A 24,123-nucleotide genomic window follows, 5' to 3' on the forward strand; every position below is an offset into this window, starting at 1 on the left:
CAGCCTCTTTCTTCTATTTATATAAAAATGACAGCACTTGGCTCAGAACGTGGAAACAGGGAATATAGATCCTACTGTCCATCATGAACTTGAGAACTTTTCCTCCACAGACACGAATGATTAACTGGAACTTTGCCATCAGCTATGTTGCAGAGCAGGTTGATTTAGAGTGTAACGCTCCAACACCTCACCTCGTTTTCCTCTCAGCCTGGAGGCAAATATGACATGTCGTGTCTTGCTTAGGGCATCAGGCACTGCCTAATAGCAAACACAAGAAGCTGAGGTATCCAGCTTTACTGTTCATTACTGTGTGGGCCAAGTAAGTCAGTTTGTGCAGTGGTTTAGTTAGAAGGGCACAAATATAGTGCCTTTCTAACTAAAGGACAACGTATTTGTACCCTTTGGTTACCAGATGACTGATAATCAGATAATAGTCAAATGATAAAACCTCACAACAGTGCACCAGCAGCACTGTCGTAAGGTAAAAGCAAAAGATAAGATGGCAATAGAGAAACAAAGAGTATAAATTCTTGTCTGGCAATAGGAATGTAGTCTTAGTATTAATCCCTGAAAAGAGGTATTAATTACAGATGCAGCTCGTGAACAGAGTATCAAGACAGTAGCAGAATGGAGAGTGGACCCCTGTGTGACTGAACAGCTTTATGTGGTGGCGTGGTGCAGAATGAGTGTGCATGTGGAGTCAGTTGTGGCAGTTACGGCTCTAAAGAAGAAGCTGTTTCTCAGTGTGGAGGTGCGGGCGTAGTCTACCTTCTAACATCTGCCAGATGGGAGGAGCACAAACAGATGACGGCATCGGTGTGTGGAGTCCTTACAGGTGCCGGCAGCTTTACTGAGGCAGCATGAACTGTAGACGTCTTCCAGGGCTGGGAGCTGTGTCACAGTGAGCCTCTGAGCTGAAGAGCTTTCCTGTCGGCTGCTGTGCAGCGATGATTCCATCACTGATGTCACTTGTGCTCAGCGTGAGAACCCGTTCGTCCTCGGCCAGGATTCTTGCCTTCGTCACATTGCTCCCAATTTTAAAGTGAGTGAAGATGTTCTATAGATAGTAATCAGCTATTTCACAAACTACACTTTGATGCACATCTTTGAACATGTCCCAGGTCCCATCTTTACAGACAGTCTGTGATTGGTGCATTGTACAATCACTTTTTTACACAATGAGTGATAGAAGAGTAAAAGGATTGAGGTCAAGTTGACATCTGTGTACATGTTCATCACGTGGCTTAATGTCAAAGTTCTTTAAAACTTGCCACAAAAACTCAGTTCAGTTCTCAAGCGGTTGCTGTTGTTGGTTCAAGTTTATAGTCAGTAAATCCCTCTGCCTTCCACTGACACACATGGAAACGATGGAGATGAAGATGTCAATGGGCAGTTTTGTCTGCAGTGTTCTGGTGGACCTGTAAACACCCTCAGTGATCTGAGTGACTGTTTTGTCCTGCAACCATCAGCTTTCCAATCAGACTCCAGTGAAACTATTGAATTTTTTCTGGCCCTTTAGTTTCTGAGTGTAATATTCTTCTTGTAACCTCAAGACTTTTATCTGCATCTTTATCTTCTCTCTCTTCAGCTGATCAAGGTCCATTGTATCCAGATCACAGTTACTGGAGGGCCTGGAGGATGGAGCCTCCACCTTGTAGGAGGTCTGAGTGATGTGCGAGGTTTCGGCTGTTTGAGGAGCCCTGCAGAGAGAAAATCTCTTTATGGCCATGCATGCAAATGAAGCATCTTTTCTTATCCAAATAACTGTGACACCTTACCTTTTCTCTAGCTTCATTACTTGTAGTTGTGCTGCTTCATGGCCAGAGCTGGCAGCATCTGTGTTCTCATATTTGCACTCAAGCAGCACACTGTGGGGTTTAGTTGGGGGGGCAACACCTGTACAGTCAGTACAACACATATATTGAAATTTGGATTTGGACAAAACAAGGAATTACTTCTCTTCTAGCTTGTGAAAAACTTACACATTGCCATGCTTTCTTCCTCAATACCTCTCTGTATCGGTCTGTATATCTGCATTTCAGGGCCCATCTCTCCTCTCCTTCTTTCTTTCTCCTTTTGTCCACAATGCCCTGTTTCTTCTCTCTCCTCCCAGTCGTCTTTGCAGAGGACAAAATGTCAAGCAAACACAAACATTAAAACAAATCCTTGAAATCTTAAACCTTCTGACAGGAACTGTTAAATCTTTAACGCTAACCTTCCATGTCCCCAAAAAAACCTGTGTCCGTCACAGTGACAGACAGCACAGAGGACGAGCTGAGGTTGGCAGGGTGATTGCTGGTTGAACCGATGTCCTCAGTTTCAAGTTTGATGTCTGGGGACGAGGAAGCTGGCGCAGATACAGGTGTTGGAGAACTTCCTCTTTCAGTTTTGATTTCTCGCTGTCCATCTACAATAATTACATACATACAATGTATTTAGACACAGCTTGTAATGGAGACTGGCCTTTATTTGTCCAAACGTATTTCCATAACCTGCCAATGAATGATCTCCTTTGGATCAGAGATGTCTGGAACACACTCTCACCACGAAGGCTTGGAATAAAAGCTTTCTTCATCAGAGATGGAAGGCAGCACACGGTGAGCACTTCACAGATAAATTATGCATTATGGGTGAATTTTCCCTTTAATGATAACCAGGCGCTGCCATTAGCAGGCTAATGCAGGCATTTAAAGCTGCTGGATGACTTGTACAGTCAGTCTGGAATAATGTTCCCACAGTGATGTAACCACAACTGAAAATAGGCAGTGGATGATGCTAAAGCACCATAAAATAACACAGTGTACTTACTTACTTACTTTTATATGCAGCTTTTACATCAGATCATTCCACAACTTAATTCTCGTCTCTAAAAATGTATTTCCAGCTCTCTTCATGCAGCTCCTTTTCTGCTTACCATTTTGAAGACAAACTTGGGAGGCTGCTGGAGGTCCTTCTGGGGAATGTTGTCCTCTCCCCAGGTTCTGGGATTGCTGCTCTGGGATTGCATGGTGTGCAGAGGGTCCTGTCAGGGCTGCTGGCTGTCCAATTGGTGGTCCAATTAGAGCTGCTGGGGGTCCAGTTGGGCCTGTTGGTGGTCCAGTCAGGGCCTTTGGAGGTCCAATTGAGGCTGCTGAGGGAACAAGCAGGGCCATTGCTACCTGGGGGTCTGGTGGGACCATTTGTGGTCCAGTTGGGAGTTCAAGAGGGGCTGATGAGGGTTCATCAGGTTGTCCTGCAGCATCTTGGGGAGTCCAGCCTACATTGGAGAATAACTGAAATATTTAGAGAGTAATAATACTTCGACCAGTTTAAGTTCATCCTAAAAGAGCATGACTGAAGGGAAAAGCAAGCTGAATAGATTAAAGGTGGAAAATTAAGTAAAATTGAATTAAAAAGGGTTAAATAAAAATGTCATAGAGACCCCAAGGCTGACAATCAAACAAGGAAGAGTCTGCCATTTAGCCAGTACCTCTCCCAACTAGTTTCAATTAGCTGGAAGCAAAAAGCATCAATGATAGTGTGATTGCTCCATTAGTCCAGAGAACACAGCCACAGCCTCATCTGGGACAGAGACCCAGGGCGTCCAGCGTGGAATATTAATAACTCTTACCTTGAATAACAATGTCATAGAGGTCTTTCATTCTTTGTAGACATGTACGTGATGTTTCGGTCAGCTGGCAACGGGGTGCCAAAACCTCGGACACCCAGGCATTTTGCTTTCTTCCAGGCCTCGACAAAAGCAAAACAGCCCTTACTCCCAGAGCGTGCAACTTCTCAAGCTAAAAGAGGAAAAGATATTAGTATTAAAACGTGTATAGCAGCATTTAGAAACTGAACTGCATGAAAACAATAAAAGCAATCGCACACCAACATATAGGCTTCATCCCGGATATGTGAGGTGGTCCTGTTTTTTTGGTGGGTGTGGACCCAGCTCTCCCGCTTCTGATCGAACTTCTCCATTTTTTTTCGGAGCCTCAGCTTCGGCGGCTGCTCTGCCTTGCATGTCTTGCAGGTTTTGCAGGCTACATATAGCTGTGCGTGGCAGACCACACACTTTTTAGTTGTTGACCCCTGGCTCGGCATTTCTATCAGAGACAGAGAGACACAAACAGATTATGACAAGTATTGCGATATTCAATAATATTCTGATTAAGCGTTCTCACCCTCACAGGTGCTGCATTTATCTCCTTCTCATGTTCCTGAAGCAATCTAGGTTGCCTACAAGAACAACTGTTTATCAGCATATTAATTTCCATTAATATGCAGTTGCTGCAGCATGCTGGGATGAAATAATTAGCCAATTATCAAACAGTTCTCCACGACTGACCACAGAAACAGCACCATAAAAAAACGCCCCACAGTCCACACATGTGAGGTTAGAGGTAGATTAAAGCAACATTGGGATTTTTTTTAAAGGACCTGCTCTTAAATGATAAAAATACGACCCAGCCTGAAGAAAAATGAGAGCTAAAAACACGTACATGTTGCTTGTGCTATCAAAAAAATCCATCTGTGCAATGTCTGAAATTCCCAGCAGCACCACCTGTGCATTAAGCTTTGCAATGCGTGTGTGAGACAGTCTGAAACGGTGCTGAAAGGCTCATCTGAAACGCTTAAACACTCATGTTCAAACGATGTTTTGAAATGGAAACATGTCAGTGTGGACACAGCCAGAGCAGCCTGTCGGTGTGAGGTTTGTGAATCTACGGCTCATCACTATTCTGCTTGGTAGTTGTAATCTATCGTTTGATTAAAAATCATGTCCGTGGCTGCCATACATCCAATCCCAATTCCCACAATTCTTAGGGAACAGCCGCCATATTGGAAGATGGAAGTTACGCCTCTTATTGCATGCAAGTCTATTATCACATCATCATCATAACTCACCAATTTTATATATATATAAATTCAAGCTATTTGGTTCAATACAATGCCGGACGTGTATTTATGGTACAGGATACTTAGATAAGTCAAAAAAGTGTGTTTTCATGCAAAGAGGTTTTGTCGTATGAAAATGGAAACAGCGCTATCTCTATTACATAATAATTAAGATTATCTTACCTATGAAATGAATTTCTAACTGTAGTCGTTTTCGCTGACTGCATGTGAACTAGCTGCCATGACATAATTTTGGAAATAAATTAAGACTTAATTAAAAAAAAGACTAAGATTAAGAGGTAACTTTCTGGCAGGCTTCATAATTGTGTTTTTATTTACATTTATAGTGAAATATTCACATCTTGCTCATTTACATGTTAAGTCTCACATTATGTACAAACAAATATATATCCAGTGTATCAGCAGGGATGTGCAGACACATGGTGAATCTTGCAGTTTTGTATAACTAAAAAGAAAAAGAAAAGAGAAAGTTACTTGTGTGTTTATGTATGCATGAGATGTTATCACTACAAATTCAGCTCTAATCTCATAAAAACATTAAACAGCAGCTCTTGTCCCATTGCTGGTGCAGGCAGGCTCCAGAAAAGATTAGACAACCCTTCGATAATGAGTCATTTTATTAATTGTTGTCCATTATAAGTAATAATGGAACAAAAACACTGTATGGTCAACATGAATTTAACAGATGTTTTTGAGTGTATGCCAAATTTACTGAGATGAGTGCTGCTCATTTGAAGCAAATAAAGACAGTGTGTGTCTGTGAACATGTCTTGTGAAGGTCTGGATGCTGCCTTGCATGCAACGTTAATGTCCTCTGCCAATCACATGTCTCAGTGATGAGCTGCACCAGTGTGGTTGTCTTCAGAGATGCCAACAGACCTTTTATACTGCTACACTTCTGTGACCTGTGCTGCAAAACTTTCAACCCCTGTAACACCACAGCTATGTGCAGGAAAAAGTTTAGAAAATATGACAAGGACAGGTGCAGCCCCTGACCTGTCTGTCATATGTTGATCATGTTATTTTGCTTTAACGCCTACCTCCAAATGAAACGGAATTAACATTTTAATCAAAAGCCATTAATGCATGAAAACCGTATCCGCCATGTGTCCTCATCTTACCTGGAGTGAAGGAGCTTGGACTACTCTGAAAGGCTCACTTTGGTCCGTGTGGAGCTGATGGCGTGGAGCAACACCGCAGCTTCATACAGGCGAGGCAAAACGTGACAGTGACACGGTATCCTCTGCTGAACCGGCGGCTCTATTACACGCTTTGGCGAACACACACACAGAACTGATGGAGGAGAGGGAGAAACTGTGTGTCTGCACAGGAGTTGAACTGGGTGACAGTTTGGAGATCATGGAGCTGAGTCTCGTCTCGGTATGTGCTGCCAAATGACACCCACACGTCAGGTTAGTTGTGTGCGTGATGGACAAACGTCGCCCGCCCGTGTGTTTATCACGCGGAGCGGAGAAACGGCGCGCGGTCTACTTCAGCTGACTGATGCACAGAGCGGCTGCGCAGCTCTCGGCTGACTTTTTTTTAAAAACAACTTTATTTAAACAGTAATAGAACAAGTTCATCATCCTATGTGCAAATAATGGGCTTTATCCGGCTAATTTCTCTGCGTGAGAAATACAAGGTGTGAAGTGTGACCGTGTGAACGGGTTGAAATGCGTGAGACTTGAGAGCTTTGGTTTCAGAGAGCTGTTGATTCAGCTGTATTGCATTTAACAGAGAAGTGTTTGTGTTATTTAGCTCAACCACACTGATATTAATGGTAACACTAAATATGGTTTATAATAGATTACATCAGCAGAGTTCAGGGTGAGATCTTGGCGGCGGGGGTGGGGATGGGGGTCTGATCTGATAAATGACACATACATGCATACAAATAAAAGTATTTATTCAATTCAGCATTTCTTAGTGCAGGTGTGTGCGTGTGTGTGTGCGCGCACACGTGCACTGTTTTGTAACTTTTGTAACTTTAGTGAGTTCATGTTTATAGTCAGTAAATCCCTCTGCCTTCCACTGACACACATGGAAACGATGGAGATGAAGTTGTCAACGGGCAGTTTTGTCTGCAGTGTTCTGGTGGACCTGTAAACACCCTCAGTGGTCTGAGTGACTGTTTTGTCCTGCAACCATCAGCTTTGCAATCAGACTCCAGTGAAATTATTGAATTTTTTCTGGCCCTTTAGTTTCTGAGTGTAATATTCTTCTTGTAACTTCAAGACTTTTATCTGCATCTTTATCTTCTCTCTCTTCAGCTGATCAAGGTCCATTGTGGAGGTCTGAGTGATGTGTGAGGTTTGACCTGTTTGAGGAACCCTGCAGAGAGAAAATCTCTTTATGGCCATGCATGCAAATGAAGCATCTTTGCTTATCCAAATAATTGTGACACTGTACCTTCTCTCTAGCTTCATCACTTGTAGTTGTGCTGCTTCATGACCAGAGCTGGCAGCATCTGTGTTCCCATAATTACCCTCAACCAGCACAATCTTTGGATTAGTGAGGGGGCCAACACCTGTACAGTCAGTACAACACATATATTGAAATTTGGAAATGTACTTTTGGTCCTGAACAGACAAAACATGCCACTGTTTTTCTTATGGCTTCTGAAAAACGTACACATTGCCTCTATGCTGTCTTCCTCAGTACCCCTCTGTATGGGAGCTGATGTAGCATCACTGGTAGTTCCAGATGCAAAAGGTTGATCACTGGCTTCAAGCCTTGACATGTCAAGATGTCTCTGTTTTTCAGGGCCCATCTCTCTTGTCTGTCTTTCTTTCTCCTTTTGTCCACAATGCCCTGTTTCTTCTCTCCCCTCCCTGTCATCTTTGCAGAGGACAAAATGTCAAGCATAACAAATATTAAGAGAAACCAATCGAACTGAGCTTTCTGTTTCGCTTTCCTTCACCTTAAAATTGAGTGATTTATATTATGTGACTGTGTTAACTGATTTGAGTCCCCACAATGTGAGTAATGGGCAGAAATTACACATACATTACACACACACGTGGTGAGGAAACTCAAGCTGTTGTTGTAAAGTACCCTTCTACCATCGACTGACTGTTTTTGTTTGCTTGAAGTAAAAACACTTAAAATAAATTATCAAAGTCTGAGTATATGATGTTTGTGTGGTGCATCGAATCAAATAGTGGATTTGGAGAATTGTGACACCCCCCCCCCCCCCCAACAGAAACTGTTAAAACTTCATCTGATGCTAACCTTTTGTGCTGCCAACAAAGCCCGTGTCTGTGAGAGCGACGGAGGAACTGAGGTTGGCAGGGTGCTTGCTGGTTGATGCGATGTCTTCAATTTCAGGTTTGATGTCCTTGGATGAAGTGGTTGGTCCAGAAAGAGGTGTTGGAGACTTTCCTGTTTGAGTTCCGACATCTTTCTGTCCATCTACTTTTCTTTCATTACTTTGTGTGATGGGCGGGTCTGACATCTGTGAACAATCAGTGTGTGTGTTTGCTGCGTCATCTATTGCTGGACTGTGTTCTCGGTCCTCTCCGTTAAGTGCGTGCTTATCCAACGGCTCACACCGACCACCTGTTCACAAAGAAAACTGAGGTTATACAGCAGAATCCTTTCAAATAAGAAGTCAAATAATACTGTGGAGTTAGCTTTCTGGACTTTGGGCAGTCAACACATCAAAACACCGTATTTACTGACATCTCCAGATTGAAATGGGATCACCAAACCATGCATGGTGGCAGTAAAAGATGGTGATATGGTCATCACCACATATATTAATCAGACTGAATTAACTGCACTGCTCACATACTCCTGCCTTCTTCAAGCGAACAATTAACATAATAACATAGAAACCTCCTAGTGGATGCTCCATGTAGTTGGACTGACAATCACTCTTTGCCTGAAATTAGAGGAGACAACATGCACAACATGTTACAATATGTCTCACAGATGTAGGACGCAAACAGTGCAGTATAATTTTTAATTTACCCACTTTAAAGCTTGAATCATTATGAGAGGAATAAGGAACACCAGAAAAACTAACACAACAATTACTGGATCTTGATATATAACTTTACTGTGATATTAAAGTACATGTACTGTGATGGAAGCCACTGCTTTATGTCAGGGCTGCAACAATAATTAATAACGAGCGTAAAAGGCCTAAAATTAAGGTTTTACAGCTTATATATCAGTAGCAAAGCTCAACTAAGAGCCCTCAAACATAAATCCCCTTTTTCTCTACTTTCTCCATAGTTACAGCTCTTGATTTTGTAAGGCAGAATAAATGAATGTCTGCCGTTGGTTGAGAGAAGGAAAAATATGTATTTAATAATACTACAGGACTGCAGCCATGCTAGGACCTGTACTGTATTGGAACCTGTTTTTCTTTGGGCCTTCAGCAGTCTACTCAGGGGTCAGATTTGTGAATTTGTGAGTCCACAGTATGTTCATCTGATATTCTGTGATCTTCCAAACGTTGTTACCGTTATATGTATTTTGCACAGGTGACGATGTGCACACAGCTCTCCTTCTTACCTCTGGAAGCCTTTTGATGACAACTTTTACTTCCTTCTGAAATACACTTCTCTCACGTGTTGGACTGCGCAATTTTGCCTCCCTTTCTGAAAGAAGAAGATCCACAAAGACATGTTTACCAGCCTAACGTGCTAACATTAATTTCAATAATAGCATTTCTGCAGATGATGATCGGGAAACATTACCTTCAAAAACCCTGCTGTCAGTAACAGAAGGCGTATCCTCATCTTCCATCTCTCTCTTTCCTGCTTTTTTACTCTGTTCAACTCCAGAGTTCACAACCTCTCGTCCATTTTCAGGCCCTACCCTTTCTTCCTCTGGCTCCAGTCCCAGTTCTTCACTGCCTGGAAGCCAGTCATCATCTGCAACATCATCTTCCTGGGTGTCTTCTGCAGATTGTCTTTCTGACTCTTTGACAGGGACATAATAACATCAACACTGTATCGTTAATTGCTGGGGTAGGTCTAAGCATTGAACAAATATCAAATGAATAATTTTAACTTGCCATGCACTCTGCTTGTTGTTTTATTCGTGGTTTAAGTTAAAGACAAACCTTCAGAGGAGCTCTCTGATGTGTGATTTGATGACTGGACTTTCTTTTGCTGGGAGAAGAAAAGAAAAAAAAACCCTCAAATTTGTTTTACAAAATCAGTATCACATTGAATTCTGATGTTCTGTCACCTTTGTGGTCTCACTTCCTTTCCTCTTATATCCCTTGGTGGTTAAGTGACCTTGCTGTGATGATAGTGACAGGTGAGTTCAGCAGTTTATTTAGTGTTCGTTCTGACTGTATTGAATAAAGAAACGTACACTCTGCATAAAGACAAAAAGAAATCTTACCTCAAACCAAAACTGCAGAGGCTCATTTTCATAGAAAATACTTGCTTTCCACTTTTTAGAGGAGCCTTTCCCCCCAAAGTCCTCAAAGGCAGTGGGAGAAAACCAGCGATCATCACACCTGATACAATCCTCACCTAAACAGAGCATCACCACACAGCAACACAGATAAGAAACAAAAACGAAAAAAGGAATAAGGACATGTCTTTATCGAATTATGAAATGAACTCAACAAGTATTGGTTTCCTCTTACCCCTGCTCAGCTTCTCTACATCCAGGAAACCCATTTTGTTTCCACAGGTTACAATCAAGAGTCCTTTAGATTCTGCATAGACTGACAAATCTGCCACAGAAGAGTTGCACACACAGCTGACTTTCAGCATTCGAAGAAAACACTCAGTGCTTGTTGTTCATGTCATAGATGTTCTGTGGGCAAATCAATGCATCTTACAATACAGTTACTGTTAGTCAGGCCCCATTGAAACACATAAACATATGACTGAAAAAAGATGAATGATGCTCAATATATCACATGGCTCTAAAGACCCACTGTTTTCTTGTGTTGGTTGGTTTCTCTGGTTGTGGGTGTTCTGGGTGGATGGGCCTGGCTGCTCATTGTCTTCCTCGTCATCTTCAACATATCTAGGCCTCTTTCTGTTCCTTGAGCTAAATCTCCTGTCACTGTCTTCTTCATCATCACACATGGATCTTAACTTTGTTCTCCTCCTCTCCATTCAGTGGTCCCTCCAAATGGAAACAAAAAAAACAAAAAAAAAAACACAGCTTTTAATCAGGTTGTTTCACAGGTGACTTTATTCCGTGCACAGTCTACCTGTTAAAAAGCTTTTCTACTGTGGCCAAGAGAGCTGCAACTTAAGATAACAATCACAAAAAACACAAGCAAATTAAGAAAACTTCATCAGTTTGACAACACTTGTACAGCATTTAGAAAATGCTGTGCTGTAAATAAAGTTGAACAACTGCCTTAAAGAAGTGTCCAAGTCAAGAATGAGGAGCGAGGGACACCAAGGCGAGCTCATCTTTAAAAGCTGTTACAAACCTGTGTGTCTGAGCATAAAGCCACAGAATAACCCGTGCATACTGAAGAGTTGAAGAAGATGACTAAATTATCTCAGATGAAATATCTGACCGACACAGAGTTTGAACTATGAATTCATGAGATGTATCAGGTGCTTCTGGCTGCTGTGACTGCTGATTGCTTTCCAATTCACCGACTTACAGTAAACATTGGCGAGCAATCACAGGGCATTATGTGATCATGTCTGTTTACTATGTCCGTGTATAATTGACAAAATTACACGAAACCATCAAAACAACTTTGCATTCCTTCAACAATCACCAAGATAACCACCGACGAAATCACAGAGTAGCGTCTTACCTCTCCTGCGCTTCGACAGAGCAAATGAAACCGAAACTGAGTCGCAGACACTCCCGTAAAACTTCCTCATACTGAGGTCTGGCTGACTTTGAACATGTTATTCTTTAAACCCATCACTCGAGGGCGCTGTGACATCAAACTCACCCTCAGGAGGCGTTCTTGAAGAGACAGACTGCAGTCACACTCAACCTACAGTCCTGACAGCTTGTGAGAGAGGTAAGCATAAGCATCTTCCTTCTGTCACATCCCATTTACAGTCACATCACTGCACAATAATTGCTTTTTGGAGAACCCCAAGTTACCACTCCTGTCTCCCATGCTCCCATCTGCAGGATGCATTTCAAATATCCTGAAAAACATACTGCAAAACATACTGGTACTTAGTGACCTAAGGCCAAAAAGTGGAGTGTTCGTGAAAGTCAAACGACCTGACTCCAGTAGAACATGCAATTCAAAAAGCCCCTGAAACAAACAGAAGCTGAAGACTGCTGCAGCAAAGCCTGAAGTCTGGGTTCCAGTTAGCTGCCATTTCACTACTACTACAGCTGTTGTGGATGTATTAACATAACTAAGTCGCTTGGTGAAGAAACCACATAGCCTGTGTTTGAGAGATAGTCTTTTACTCTCATATTCGCTAGTTTAATAATTTCATGATTTTTTAAATTTTGAAGCTGTTCTGATCAGAGAGATCCACAGTGGGTTCAGTATCTAAGAGAAAACTGGACCAACACCTTTGCCTGAAAGGACAGTGTGCATCGGTTGCTGTGATCGTTCTCCTGTCCATGCTGACCTGAGGAGAAACCTTTGTGACGCCATTCTACTTACCCTGTGAGGCAGCTGGAATTACAAGATCGCACGAGATCATGATCGTGCAAGCAGGAATCAACTTCAAATCATGCAGAAACCAGTCATAGAGCATCACAGAGCTCAAATGAAGCTAATATGAGGCTTTTGTAGGTTGGTGTTAACAAATCGATTTGGTGTCTTTTCAATCTTTGGGTCTTTTTAGCGCAAAATGTTTGTAGAACATGGTAATGAAGTTTCTTAAGCAAGGGCGGTTTGCCCAGAGCAAATGGTGAAATCATTTTAAAATCTTTTCATAAGGAGCTGTCAGAGGAATCGTCATTCAACTATCACAACACTCAAAACCACTCAGACAAAATCTGATTCACTGAAGGTTCAAGGAGAATGTTTTTATTGGATGTTAGTGCAGCAAACTGTAGTGCACTAAAATGAGAAGCATGTAACAAAAATGCCCCATTTCACTTAAGTCCAAGGGGGTAAAACCCTCTCCAGGCTGGATCACTAAAGGAGGTTTAAGAAGTTTTCATGAACATGATTCCAGGATGGGGAAAAGCCTCCGCTTTCCAGCCTTTCACCCCCCATCACTTCCGATCAGCCAGTCTCTGCAGGAGGGCAATGACTGTGTCATGTTTGGAGGAGAGCAGCTCCAGGGCCGTGGCTATCCTGCCGAGGGACTCCGCCATCCGTACCTCCCTCCTCTCCCGCCTCTTCTCTCTGGCTTCCACTCGGCGGCGAGCCACCCGATCCAGGTAGGCCTGCTCCTCCTGTCGCTTCAGAATCTCCTGGAACAAAGTGGTGCTGGTCTGCTCCTCGTTTCCTTTCTGGTTCTGTCCCTCCGCTCCTGACATGGTTGTTGCAGACAGTGAGGTGGAAAGAGAAGAAGTGAGACAGGAGGTCGTGGGGGGGAAGGAGGAGAGGCCGAGGAGATTCTGATTGTTGCCAAGTGGCGCGTTGCTAAGGCGAAAGGGTATGACACCTGATGAGAGAGACGGAGCTTTGCGACCTATGCAGTGTGACGTGTTGAGGTCTGTGTTACTACTTGAAGCAAGGGAAGGGGAAGTAGAAGCTGTCTCTGTAAAACAAGGTGAGGAGATAAAAGATGGAGATGGCACGACGGTGGCTGGATGAATACTGGTTGTAACAATGTCACTGTTGAGGACGATCAGGGGCTTGAGCTCTGCGGCGTTCGCTGGGCTAAAGGTCGCTGTAGTCATTGAGGTAATGGCAGCAGTGCTACGGATGTTCTGACTGCTGACGGCTCCTTGACCCAGCGATTCCACAACCCCGGGCGAACCAAAGTCCCCGTGAGGGTGGATGATGGCGGGGGGCTGCGGAACCTGTGGTTTCGCAGCGATCTTTGCCAAAGGGCCGGGCAGCGTAGAAACGCTTCCACCTTTGTTTCTTTTGTTGTTGATGATCTGAGTGCCAACAGTGTCACAGAGTGTGGCATCCATCAACTAGAGTGAGAAAGGACAGACACAAAGAGACGGAGACAGGAAATAAACAACCCAAGTTATTTATGATTCCCAGATCAGGTGATCATCAGTTGACCTCAGAGTATTGAGAAAACAGTCGTACTTCTGCTGCGTACTTCTATGAACGGGCCAACATTTCTTTCCATGGAAAGGAAAAGGCAAGACTGAACAATGTCTGAACCTGATTCTGTGGACATGGTTTGGGCTTCATGTGAGAAAACAGCTTTAGTGTCACTGCTGAATATTTGGGGCAGTCGGCGTGATGCACCAATCCAGCCGCCTGTTCTCATTTTAAATCTAAAATCTTTCTGTTCTTACATAGCACATAAGTAGTTAAAGGTGTAGCATGCAAAGTGGAGAAATCCAAAGCCTGCTGAGCCTCACGTTTCCAGAGCTGTGATCGCAGTCTGTGTATATTCAGATGAATTCATTTATATTACAGTTTCACAAAAGAAAAGGAGGCCTGAAAGGCGAGCAGACACAAGCAGAAAGTAACAGTCTGCCAGAGGGAGGTTTATTCTGGCTAATTATAATTTTCCTTCTAAAACAACATCTGCTTGCACAGCAGTCGCTTTGGGTAAACACGGTTAGGTGTTGGAGCTTTCTGGGTCAGAACGCAGACCTGATCCAGTTCCATTTCCTGCGTCACTTTCACGTCCAAATTAGCTCTCAAATTATTTATAAACTATAGAAGTGTCTGATGTTTGTTTTGAGAGCAGAACGGAAACACTTCTTTTCCTACTGCTGGACTTACATCAAAGAACTCCCAGGACGTTTTAGCGTGTCCTGTCTCCCGGCTGCGGTCTTTAACCCTCTTGTACGTGACAATGAGGTTGTTCCACTTGCGGCGGATCTTTTCGACAGGAAGCACATGCCCCTTGGAGGCCATCTCCTCCTGCACGCTCTGGAAGAGCTGTGAGCGTTCGCGAGTCTCATACAGGCCCCAGCGGCGTCCGACGGCCTCGATCAGGCACAAAACAGCTTTGGAGGAGAAATCGGAGCCGGAGGGAAGGGTCTTCTCCGAAGGGGCTGGTGGCATCGATGAAGCTGGGAGAAGACACATGGAACTTTGATTTTACAATAAAATCAGAGGGGTTGCATTCTCACCAATTCCTCTGCAAATTCTATTTGGAGCCCCCCCAAAGCAATTTATGACATTTTGCTGATCTAAAAATAGAGTCATAAGCTGAAAAAACGTTGACATACAAGCCTTTGAGTGCTTGGGATCTAATTAATTTGCATAAATTAAGCTCTCACTGACACATAATTCTATTTGCATATAAGGCAGCAGGACTTAAGTCCCCTGTGCTCCAGTGCATGGCTGTGCATACTGCATGGAATATGTGCTTTATTTCATTCTTATAATTAGAGTCATTGCAAGAACTCACACTGGCTACTATCACAGTAATAAAAGTTCGACCCCCCCCCCCCCCCACACACACACTGACGCACTCACCTGGAGCTATCTTCAGGTAAGTTTTTCCATCCCCTGAGGTGGTGAAGAAGCGTTCTGTACTCACCGGATCTGATGAGACACATTTATGTCATCATGTTAGAGCAACAGATTTCTACCGGTAATTCAAAAAACGAGAAACTCTACTGTCAATCAACTCTGCACTCACACAGCAGCACAGGAGTAGACGTCGTGGCTGCTTGCAGCTCTGTGTCAGCCAGCTCCTCTGCAGTCTGATCCACTCCTCCTCCTCCTCCTCCTCCTCCTCTGCATGCGGTATCTCCGCAGGGCGCAGGCGACTCCTGACTGCCCAAAACCAGCGCAGATGTGTTCTCATCGACCGCTTCAGTCTTCACATGCATCGCTGCGACGTCGCCGCTGCCTCCTTGCAGATTTCCCTCCATGGCTGACACATAAACACACATAAGCCAAATGGAGGCGAGAGACAGAGGGGGAGCCTGTTTTGTCTGCGCAGGCGTTGAATTGGGAGAAAGTTTGGAGATCGCGGATCTCGATCTGTGATGCGGAGTTCAGGCTCGGTATGCTGAAGGCATGACTCCCGCACGTCGGGTTAGTTATGAGCGTGATGGACAAACGCCATCCCCCTCTCTGTGTTTTTCACGAGGGGCAGAGAAATGGCTGCGCTGTCCACCTCAGCCGACGGATGCGCAGAGCGGCTGCGCAGCTCTCAGCTCAGATTTGCTGCTGGCAGCTGTGACAGTGACGTCAGCCCACCGTGCACACCGCACATGTTTACCGCACGGAGCTCCAAGTGAGATGATCACCAGGATTTAACTTTCATCATGTAACTGCCCTCATCAACGAGCATGATTTTTACATATTTGACACATTCACGTTGATTTTTTTTTTTTTTTTGTCATTCTCATTTACATCTGCAAAATAGATTTAACCCTCAAGGGGAAGGTTTCTGAAAAAATAATCCGACGCTGTGTCATTAAAGATGCACACAAAACCCGTTTTATTTTAAAAAAACAGACCTCCACAAACAACAGCTCAGAGAGAGTCAGTCAGACAGAGCGAGTGCAGGAAATCACTCTTTAAATACTGGGTCACGACATGGAAATCCTGCCTGACATTTTGCACGATGCAAACACTTTAGACAACTACGGTCTGACTTTTACAATACATTCAATACAAGGCAATACAGACCCTCTGAAAGCCTCATGTGGTGGAACATCAGAAAAACATGGTAAGGAAAAATGTTGGGAGCGACATACTGGAAATAACTTTTTAGAACTTTAAAATATGAACACAAAATGTTTAAATGTGATTAAAAGAGGACTCCGAAGAGAACTTTCATTTTCATTACATCCTATGACTTTATCAGACTCATGATGGGGAGTAAAAAAGCATTACCTGCAATGCAACTCTACCACCAGCCTCAAAAGTTCCCATATCTCCCTCTGCAGCCACAAAAGGCTTTACTTATTAGTATTTACCCCAAAACCTGACTTTGATGCATTACAAAACTGGTGAAGTTCCTCTTTAAGTGTTAAAAAAACTCGCTGAGTCTGTCCTCTATATGTCAACACCATTTTCATTTGTTTAGATAAACTGGATATTCAAGTAAAAGGTAAAAAAAAAAAAGGTAACACTGTTCGTAACCTTTTCTCAATAGTTACCGAGTTGACAAACAGAATGATGGTTATCAGTCAACAGTCTATTCACAGATGTTGAACACGTTTTTAAATTCTCTGTCAAATATCTCCTTCAGTTTGTTGCCCGTGGTGAGGATTTCAGCATTCTCCTGCAAAAGAACATAACAGCCCCGTCACTTTCAGACAAATGAAGCTTCAGTTTTCATATTTAACTGTTGATGCAGACCTCTTAGTGCCACGGGAATATGATGAAAACTCCTAAGCGTGCATGTCATCTAGAGGTTTCTAACTCGTTTCTTACTCGGTTGTATGAGGCACAGTTGGTGAAAATGAGCTGGATGTCGGACACAAACTCTCCAACAGTCTGATAGAGCTGGTCTTGGAGTTTGTCAGCTACACTGCCCAGCCACATCGGACTCTGGATCACTGTGGAGTAGTCTTTCAACTGCCGGTGCAAAGCAGGAGTGAATGAAATTTGAATGTTTTTGTGTGTGCAGCCAGCTCATCAAGTGCACTTTACTCGCATGGGGTTAGCAAGGAAAAAGACTTACATAGAGGTTTGGGTTTGTAGCAAATATTTGCTCCTTGTCAGCACTCCACAGATACAGGAGGAGATACTGGCATTTCTGTTGATGTGACAAAGGAGGGCATTAGCGTGGAAGGCATTAAGATGGAGAGACAGACGGACAGTCGTGCAGTGTGCTCACCAGCATGTGCTGTGATATCTGGGAGGACGTGACTGCTTCCCTTTTCAGATCATCCCGGTAATAGTATCCTTGATTGCTTTTAAATACACAAAACGTGCACATCCATGGACTACTGTCCCTGTTCACACACACATAGACACACAAACACAATGCATAAGCATATATGTACTGATATAGGACTTAAACAGAAGAGACTTTAAGAAAGTTAATGGTTAGTAGCTTTTAGGAAGTCATTTCTGAACTCCCAACATCTGCATTTTGTGTGTTTGTTTTTTTTGGAAATATTATTCAACCTGTGCTTGTTCCTGATTCCACTGTTGCTTCTGCTGTCTCCACTTTCAAGTGGACAACACAAACCCTAACCCTACGCCGGACGTGACCTTGTGACTGATATCACATCAATGATCAACGCTCACCCTAAAATGGCATCCTCCACATGAGGCAGGTGGCATGTCTGGTGGAAGGAGCGCGGGCAGTGATCACACTCCACCAACTCTTTGTCTTCATTTTTACAGATGAAACACTCATCGTCATTTCTCTGATTTTCCTGCCAAGACAGACATGTCAGCAACTCTCTTTACACACAGTAAGACCACATGTTGGATCTGAGAGAAAAAAGTTCCTTGCTTATACAGAAAACATCAGCTCAGGCTTGTATTGAAGCCCACTGTGAGAGACACGCGTTTGGTGTCATCGCTGTTTGTGAGCAGCAAAGACGAATGAGGAAATGCTGCTGGTCTGAAACTGATCAACTTACCAGGTCTTTACCATCTGGTTTGCACAGTGAGCATTTACACAGCAGGTAGTGGATACTCAAGGCTTTTGTCTGAAACAGACAAATTAAGAACATCAAGATCAACGTATGTAAACATTATAAAATGTATTTTAGTATGAAAGGTTACACAAAAGTACTCATTGGTCTCTGTCAATGTTCCACTGTGACAGTACATGTGAAGTTTCTGGATTAATATTACGGCTTCATTAAAGTGTATGTGTCATCATCATGAAACTGCATTATCAATAACCTGTTTCTCAATCATATGCTGGTATTTTTCCTGTCTGTTAATTACATAACTTCAGTTGTGTTCCTGTTCAACCTGTTCTGTCAACCACTTCAGGAAGTCCAGTGTGAAGTCATCGGTAAGTTTTTATTGGTAGAGCTGTATTAAGTTGCTGCTAATGCAAACTGCACATTTCCTACTGCTGCTGTTTCACATTAAAAGTGTTCAGCTGGCGAAACATGCGGAGGCTTTTATTGTGAACAGGCCACAGGAATTGCGATGTGTTTGTCACAGTAAAGAAAGCAATCAGCAAAGAGTGTGTTTACATAAAAACTGTCACTTTCTGGATCATTTTTAATTTTGCTGAATATAGAACAAAAGTATACAGCCACAGTGAGCTGCACATATCCATCTACTCAGCAAGGTAACAAAACTGACTGTGCCCTGCTGCTCTGTGGACCATGTACATCCCAAAATCAAGTTGCAGGTGCAATTATTATTGAGATTTCTTTATTAAAACAGCTCGAGTTTGTTTGGCTGCACGGTGAACACATACACCTGCTGTTGCTGCTGCAGTTCTTCAGGATTATTATGTTCTCTCTCTCAGACTGCATCACACAAACACTCAAAGACGCTCAGTTAAGAATTCAAGCTGCCATCAGTGGACTAGTATGACAACACAGAACACCATGGTTACCTCTATTAGGACACTGAGCGGTTCCCCTTCCCACATGATGCTTTTCCTCCAGGAGGCATCTGTATGACACGATGCCTCCTCCATGAACTCCAACGGGGTCATCCAGCTTTTCTCAGTACGAATGCTCTTCCCACGAGTCCCTGTTCAGCGCAGTGACAGGTCGAACGTTAAACAGGATGTACAAATACAAATATTTAGCTTTCCTGCTGTAGAATGATACCTGATGCAAAGCGTTTTTCATATAAGGTCCCAGTTATGGCTCCGCATGTGACTTCGAACACCTTCTTGCCACCGTCACGCCCGGCTCCTGCCTGCTCCTCTTCCTCCATCTCTTCCTCCTCATCTGTAATGGACGCATGATGAGAGTATGATTAACACAACTGGGACACAGGATACACATCTAAAGTGACATCGTTAGCACAAGTGTACTTCAACCCTGATTATGCGTTTGTAAAAACCAGCACCTGTGACATCCGAGGAACTTTCTTTGCTGCTTGATGAAGCCTTGTCCAGGTCACACTCTTCATTTTCATCTTCATCGTCTTCTCCCTCAGACACTAAATAACACAGGAGTAGGTGAGAAGCTATTTTGCCGTTCCTTGTGCATATCAATATCAATGTTCTTTTGCCAAATATATGAATTTCAAACTCTTAAATCTCATAGAAATGAAGACATCAAATTAGAGAGATAAACAGTTAGACAGAGCGAGCAGAGACAGCAAAATAGAGCTAAAGAAGTCGAAACGTCTTCTAGACCCTGAAGCAAGTCCAGCTGCCTTTGTAAAGCACTTTGGAGTAGACAGAGAGATCGATCATGTGCTATGGCTGCCTGTTTGTCTCTAATGACAACATTAGGTTTAAATATTTTATGTGCGCTAAGAGTAGGGATGGGTACCTTTCACATCTGAATCGATACGATACCGATACTCGGTACCTGCGAATCGATACCGGTATTTTTCGGTACCTGTTTTCGATACTTTTTTGGGGGGGGATATGTGTTTGGTAATTAAAGTTATTTTGTATATTTAAAAAAATAGTCAAAACTTCGGAATTTTGAACATTTATTCTTCAATAACATCAAGTTAAATAACTCCAACATAGAACTTGAGAAAAATGTGTGTGGGGATAAAGTAAAAAACTTAAAAATAAATAGATTCAAAATAAATAACTGTATAAAATTATGCTAATTGAAGCTGCGTCGTCGTCGTCATCGTCGTCTACCTTTTTAAAAGGGGCGGTTGTTCTCCTTCCTCGAAGCTGGCTGCAAGTGTCGAGCCGCTGGCTGCAGCAGGCTTGCTGGCGGTAACGTTTAATGCTGACGCCGGGCGAGTAGCTGTGGTAACGTTAGCCTGTGTTTTTAAACTGTCAAAAATCGTGCGCTCCTCCGCCTTGAGGAATATTTGGTGTTTAACCAAGTGCTTCCTCAAGTTGGACGTGTTTCCCTTGCTGGCTTTGCACTTCGCATCACAAATGTTGCACCGCGCGTTGTCGGCATCCAGCTTGATAAAATGAAGCCAGACCATGGAGCGCTTACGGTCCGCCTCTGAAGATAAAGCAACCACTGACGTAACCGCGTCACCGCATCCTCCGCTCTCGCCGACGCATAACGTCAAGGTGCGTACAGGGTAAAAAAAAACAAAAAAAAGTGCGTTCAGGTACCGAAATGTGGTACCGACGGATTTCCCGTGAATCGATACTCGCTACTTCAGCGAGAATTCGGTCGGTACCAAAAAAGTACCGAAAGTCGGTGCCCATCCCTAGCTAAGAGACACTCTTGTCATAACGTGTGAAGGTGCAGTGCCGTCTCATTAGCAATCCAAAATATTGAATACTCTTCTAGTTTTGTGAAGTCAGTATTGTGCAACAAACCTGTGACTGAATCACTAGATGGGAATAGTGATTTCTTGGCCTAGCGGGAAGAAAAAAGAGGATATGGCCCTGATCAGAATCACTAAAAACAAGAGGATACACAACCAAGTCACATTTTTATTTATTTATGCATTTTCACCAGTTTTTTGGTCTTACCTTTTTACAGCCTCCTTTGTACCTCACTGATTTCAGGTGTCCTTCCTGCAGAGAAAATCAAACGATTTCCACAATGAACTGTGCGTGAAGTGATCTGACGAGGCCCACCGACACAGCCAGTGTTAAAGAAAAGCCAGCCGTGGCACACAGTCTCGTTACATGCATGTTCCAAAGTGAAAATCCATTTTCAACAAACCTGTATGAGTTTTCCCAGGGGGGTGTCCATACATCGAATGCTCAACTTCCAGTTCTTGAAGCTCGCCTTACCCGCTAACCTCTCAAATTCGGTGGGAGTAAACCACTGTTTGTGCACTTCTTCCAAAATGCACTTCTCACCTGAAACATTCAGAGGATTGGGAATGCCAAAATGTTCACCATAAATGACATTTACAATATGGCATAAATTGAAGTAACTGCGGGTCGATACACGTCAATGTCAGAGGATTCATTTTGAATGTTTTTATATCAACAATTCTATTCAATAAAAGCTGATTTAAGATTGACTGGTTCAGTGTTTTGTTTTCTTTATAGTTACTTTTCATAATCAGACCCTTCAGTCATTCAGTGTTACTCACCTTTAGCCAGCCTGCCTCTGTTCAGTATCCCTGTCAGGTTTCCACAGGTCACGGGCAGCTGGCCCTTATAGATGCCCCACGTCCAAATGTCGCTCTTCTCTCCCTTCTTCAGGGGAGAATCTGGGAAAAAATGAGAAAACACCAGAAATATTACCTGATATTGAGACTGAACATCAGGCTGAAGGGACTGCACTTTTCAGCGGTGACTTACAGAAGCATATTTTCTTAGACTTTTTCTTCTGACCTGGAGTCAGTGAAGATGATGGACCGGCCTGCTCCCCCTCCTCATCGGGCGTGTTCTTACTTGTCTTTTTTCTCCTCTTTTTCGCTGACTTCACTTTCTTTTCTCCTTCGTCCTCCTCTTCCTCGTCCGAAGGCTCCTTCCCTTTCCCTTCATCTGTCTTTTCCTTTTCCACCCTCTCAGGGAGTTGTATGTCAAAATGGAAAGACCCTGTAATTGTATCCATGTCGGTGGATATAGTGAACATCAAGTACAGCTGGATTGGGTACAATGGGGCCAATCATGGGGCTGATATATTGAATTCAAGTCCATATTTACGTCCACATTATTTTTACACTCATGACTTACAAATAATTTTTACCGTTACTTGTTTATACTACTTGTGTGAATTGTGATATATCAAGTTTGTTTGCGCTGGACTGAGACTTCCTTGTGACTTAATGTTTACATTTTGTTCTCACTTGATGCAGCTGTGTTCTGTTACTCTGGGATTTTAATTCATGATCAATTTGTTGCTGCATTTAAAAGGTTTACATTTGAATTGTAACTCAGAAATTTGTTACTGGTGCATGATTATTTCTTATTTTAATAATTATTAACAACTCAGGTGCTGGAATTGGATCAGAGATGAAAAATCATGTACAGAGAATATGTGAGAATCTGAGGGGAGCGTATATATGAACATGGTTCAGGGGAGCATGCACAAAAAAACACTGATCACAAGCAAAGGGAACATAAACACAGCAAGCAGAATCACAATCAAACACCTTGAGGAGCATAAATAAAGAATCTGACCGTCCATGAGTCTGTTGCGCAGCAGTCGCAGAGTCGGGTAATTGTTCAGGATGGCCTCCTTCAAGACACACCTCCAGAAATCCTTGATGTGCTGTGATCGCTCTCTCTCCAGCCAGTCCAGAACGTCATAGAGAGCTTCCCTCTTGTTGTCTTTACTCTTCATGCGACTCATCTTCTGCAGACACAAAGTATGGAGAAAATTAGACAATTGTCTTTGACCCAAAATTGCAATTAATTGTCATTGTTCAATAATGAAATAACAGTGTTTTTAATACATCATACATTTTAGTACATATTTCACTTCTCATGCTGGCTCATGTCCGATCTGATGTGATTAATGATAAATACTGTACAGTACGACTGTAGACTCTGGTTCTGGTTTTACATCACATGTTGCTATTCAGGGATTCAGACAAGCTATTGATAAAAATAATAACTCATAAATAATACCAGCAAACATGACTCAGTGAGATATTCATAATATCTGTAAACTGATGGAATCGTTTGATTGTACAGTTCTCATTTTTATAAAACATATAATATGTAAGAGTGAAGCAATATTTAACACAGCAGCTGATCATCATTTTGGAGAAAATGCAAATATTAGGAAATAATTGCTCATATTTTAACTTCTTTTTTTAAATGAATTATTACTTTGATAACCCACCTTGAAGTGGGGCCCTGAGCTAAAACAGACTTTAAACACTTAAGTGCTTAACTGGTGCATTTTACTAAATAAATGTGTGTCCCTTTGAGCGTTAATCTGTCCGTCATGCAGTTCCCGCTCAGGTCTGGCTCCTGTGCGGAGGTCTGGGCGCGCCAGGAGCGCAGCGTCAGGCGCGCACCGTTTCGGCATGGCTGCCCCACCTTGTACTTGTCCTCTGGCATCAGGTTGTGGTCCCTGAGCTGGCTGATGAAGGTTTGCGGGTTCTCCATGAGGGACATTTCAGTTTTGTGACAGCGGAAAAACCGCAGCAGTTCTTCAGACTCCAGGAAATCCAGCGGGTCCATCACACCAGGCCCGAATGCTACAAATCCTACTAGCTGTTACAGAATAACGATGGCACCAAACCAC

The 24,123-nt window shown here is 43.0% G+C and overlaps 4 protein-coding genes across 8 annotated transcripts; all 4 read right to left on the bottom strand.

Moving 5' to 3' along the window:
- Positions 1 to 770: 770 nt before the first annotated feature.
- On the bottom strand, positions 771 to 6,234 carry LOC143334409 (uncharacterized). Of its 2 annotated transcripts, XM_076753195.1 has the most exons (8): positions 6,021 to 6,234; positions 3,868 to 4,085; positions 3,611 to 3,779; positions 2,915 to 3,256; positions 2,216 to 2,407; positions 1,983 to 2,117; positions 1,779 to 1,896; positions 771 to 1,700 (listed from the first exon to the last, which is right to left on the bottom strand). In XM_076753195.1, exons 2-8 carry the CDS (start codon positions 4,081 to 4,083, stop codon positions 1,478 to 1,480), a joined length of 1,395 nt encoding a protein of 464 aa, XP_076609310.1. In that variant the 5' UTR covers positions 4,084 to 4,085; positions 6,021 to 6,234; the 3' UTR covers positions 771 to 1,477. The 2 variants fall into 2 exon arrangements, with proteins under 2 accessions (XP_076609310.1, XP_076609311.1); XM_076753196.1 differs by lacking the exon at positions 2,216 to 2,407.
- Positions 6,235 to 6,841: 607 nt separating this feature from the next.
- On the bottom strand, positions 6,842 to 10,594 carry LOC143334418 (uncharacterized). Of its 2 annotated transcripts, XM_076753207.1 has the most exons (11): positions 10,511 to 10,594; positions 10,261 to 10,394; positions 10,102 to 10,155; positions 9,974 to 10,022; positions 9,606 to 9,830; positions 9,421 to 9,506; positions 8,737 to 8,782; positions 8,131 to 8,457; positions 7,531 to 7,737; positions 7,309 to 7,426; positions 6,842 to 7,230 (listed from the first exon to the last, which is right to left on the bottom strand). In XM_076753207.1, the coding sequence occupies exons 1-11, from the start codon at positions 10,542 to 10,544 to the stop codon at positions 7,059 to 7,061; spliced, it is 1,452 nt and encodes a 483-aa protein (XP_076609322.1). In that variant the 5' UTR covers positions 10,545 to 10,594; the 3' UTR covers positions 6,842 to 7,058. The 2 variants fall into 2 exon arrangements, with proteins under 2 accessions (XP_076609322.1, XP_076609323.1); XM_076753208.1 differs by lacking the exon at positions 7,531 to 7,737.
- A 2,227-nt stretch (positions 10,595 to 12,821) lies between these two features.
- On the bottom strand, positions 12,822 to 16,063 carry LOC143334303 (uncharacterized). The gene is made up of 4 exons (XM_076753040.1): positions 15,558 to 16,063; positions 15,392 to 15,460; positions 14,690 to 14,982; positions 12,822 to 13,917 (listed from the first exon to the last, which is right to left on the bottom strand). Exons 1-4 carry the CDS (start codon positions 15,811 to 15,813, stop codon positions 13,042 to 13,044), a joined length of 1,494 nt encoding a protein of 497 aa, XP_076609155.1. The 5' UTR covers positions 15,814 to 16,063; the 3' UTR covers positions 12,822 to 13,041.
- Positions 16,064 to 16,376: 313 nt separating this feature from the next.
- LOC143334438 (uncharacterized) lies at positions 16,377 to 24,059 on the bottom strand. 3 transcript variants are annotated; one of them, XM_076753246.1, is made up of 16 exons: positions 23,916 to 24,059; positions 23,049 to 23,223; positions 22,317 to 22,463; positions 22,013 to 22,132; positions 21,634 to 21,773; positions 21,438 to 21,482; positions 21,282 to 21,321; positions 19,877 to 19,969; positions 19,633 to 19,755; positions 19,413 to 19,552; positions 18,472 to 18,540; positions 18,131 to 18,261; positions 17,715 to 17,832; positions 17,559 to 17,633; positions 17,309 to 17,452; positions 16,377 to 17,156 (listed from the first exon to the last, which is right to left on the bottom strand). In XM_076753246.1, the coding sequence occupies exons 1-16, from the start codon at positions 24,057 to 24,059 to the stop codon at positions 17,070 to 17,072; spliced, it is 1,791 nt and encodes a 596-aa protein (XP_076609361.1). In that variant the 3' UTR covers positions 16,377 to 17,069. The 3 variants fall into 3 exon arrangements, with proteins under 3 accessions (XP_076609361.1, XP_076609359.1, XP_076609358.1); XM_076753244.1 differs by having other exon boundaries at positions 22,257 to 22,463; XM_076753243.1 differs by having other exon boundaries at positions 22,224 to 22,463.
- Positions 24,060 to 24,123: the final 64 nt, after the last annotated feature.

This window comes from Chaetodon auriga, chromosome 16 (genome assembly GCF_051107435.1).
Source record: "Chaetodon auriga isolate fChaAug3 chromosome 16, fChaAug3.hap1, whole genome shotgun sequence".
Taxonomy (NCBI): Eukaryota; Metazoa; Chordata; class Actinopteri; order Chaetodontiformes; family Chaetodontidae; genus Chaetodon; species Chaetodon auriga.

Excerpts from the sequence above, each read along its gene's own strand:
- LOC143334409 (XM_076753195.1), bottom strand. The coding sequence starts at position 4,083 with ATGCCGAGCCAGGGGTCAACAACTAAAAAGTGTGTGGTCTGCCACGCA. Across the intron at positions 1,897-1,982 it reads GGAAGAAAGCATGGCAATGT|GTGTTGCCCCCCCAACTAAA; the intron begins GTAAGTTTTTCA and ends CTGACTGTACAG. Across the intron at positions 1,701-1,778 it reads GTAATGAAGCTAGAGAAAAG|GGCTCCTCAAACAGCCGAAA; the intron begins GTAAGGTGTCAC and ends TTCTCTCTGCAG.
- LOC143334303 (XM_076753040.1), bottom strand. The coding sequence starts at position 15,813 with ATGTGTGTTTATGTGTCAGCCATGGAGGGAAATCTGCAAGGAGGCAGC. Across the intron at positions 15,461-15,557 it reads GTCTACTCCTGTGCTGCTGT|ATCCGGTGAGTACAGAACGC; the intron begins GTGAGTGCAGAG and ends GTGTCTCATCAG. Across the intron at positions 14,983-15,391 it reads TTACCTGAAGATAGCTCCAG|CTTCATCGATGCCACCAGCC; the intron begins GTGAGTGCGTCA and ends GTCTTCTCCCAG.
- LOC143334438 (XM_076753243.1), bottom strand. The coding sequence starts at position 24,059 with ATGGACCCGCTGGATTTCCTGGAGTCTGAAGAACTGCTGCGGTTTTTC. Across the intron at positions 22,464-23,048 it reads GCGCAACAGACTCATGGACG|GGTCTTTCCATTTTGACATA; the intron begins GTCAGATTCTTT and ends ATACAATTACAG. Across the intron at positions 17,453-17,558 it reads CTACAAACCCAAACCTCTAT|TTGAAAGACTACTCCACAGT; the intron begins GTAAGTCTTTTT and ends TTGCACCGGCAG.
- LOC143334418 (XM_076753207.1), bottom strand. The coding sequence starts at position 10,544 with ATGGGTTTCCTGGATGTAGAGAAGCTGAGCAGGG. Across the intron at positions 9,507-9,605 it reads TGACAGCAGGGTTTTTGAAG|AAAGGGAGGCAAAATTGCGC; the intron begins GTAATGTTTCCC and ends TTCTTCTTTCAG. Across the intron at positions 7,231-7,308 it reads GTGATGAAGCTAGAGAGAAG|GGTTCCTCAAACAGGTCAAA; the intron begins GTACAGTGTCAC and ends TTCTCTCTGCAG.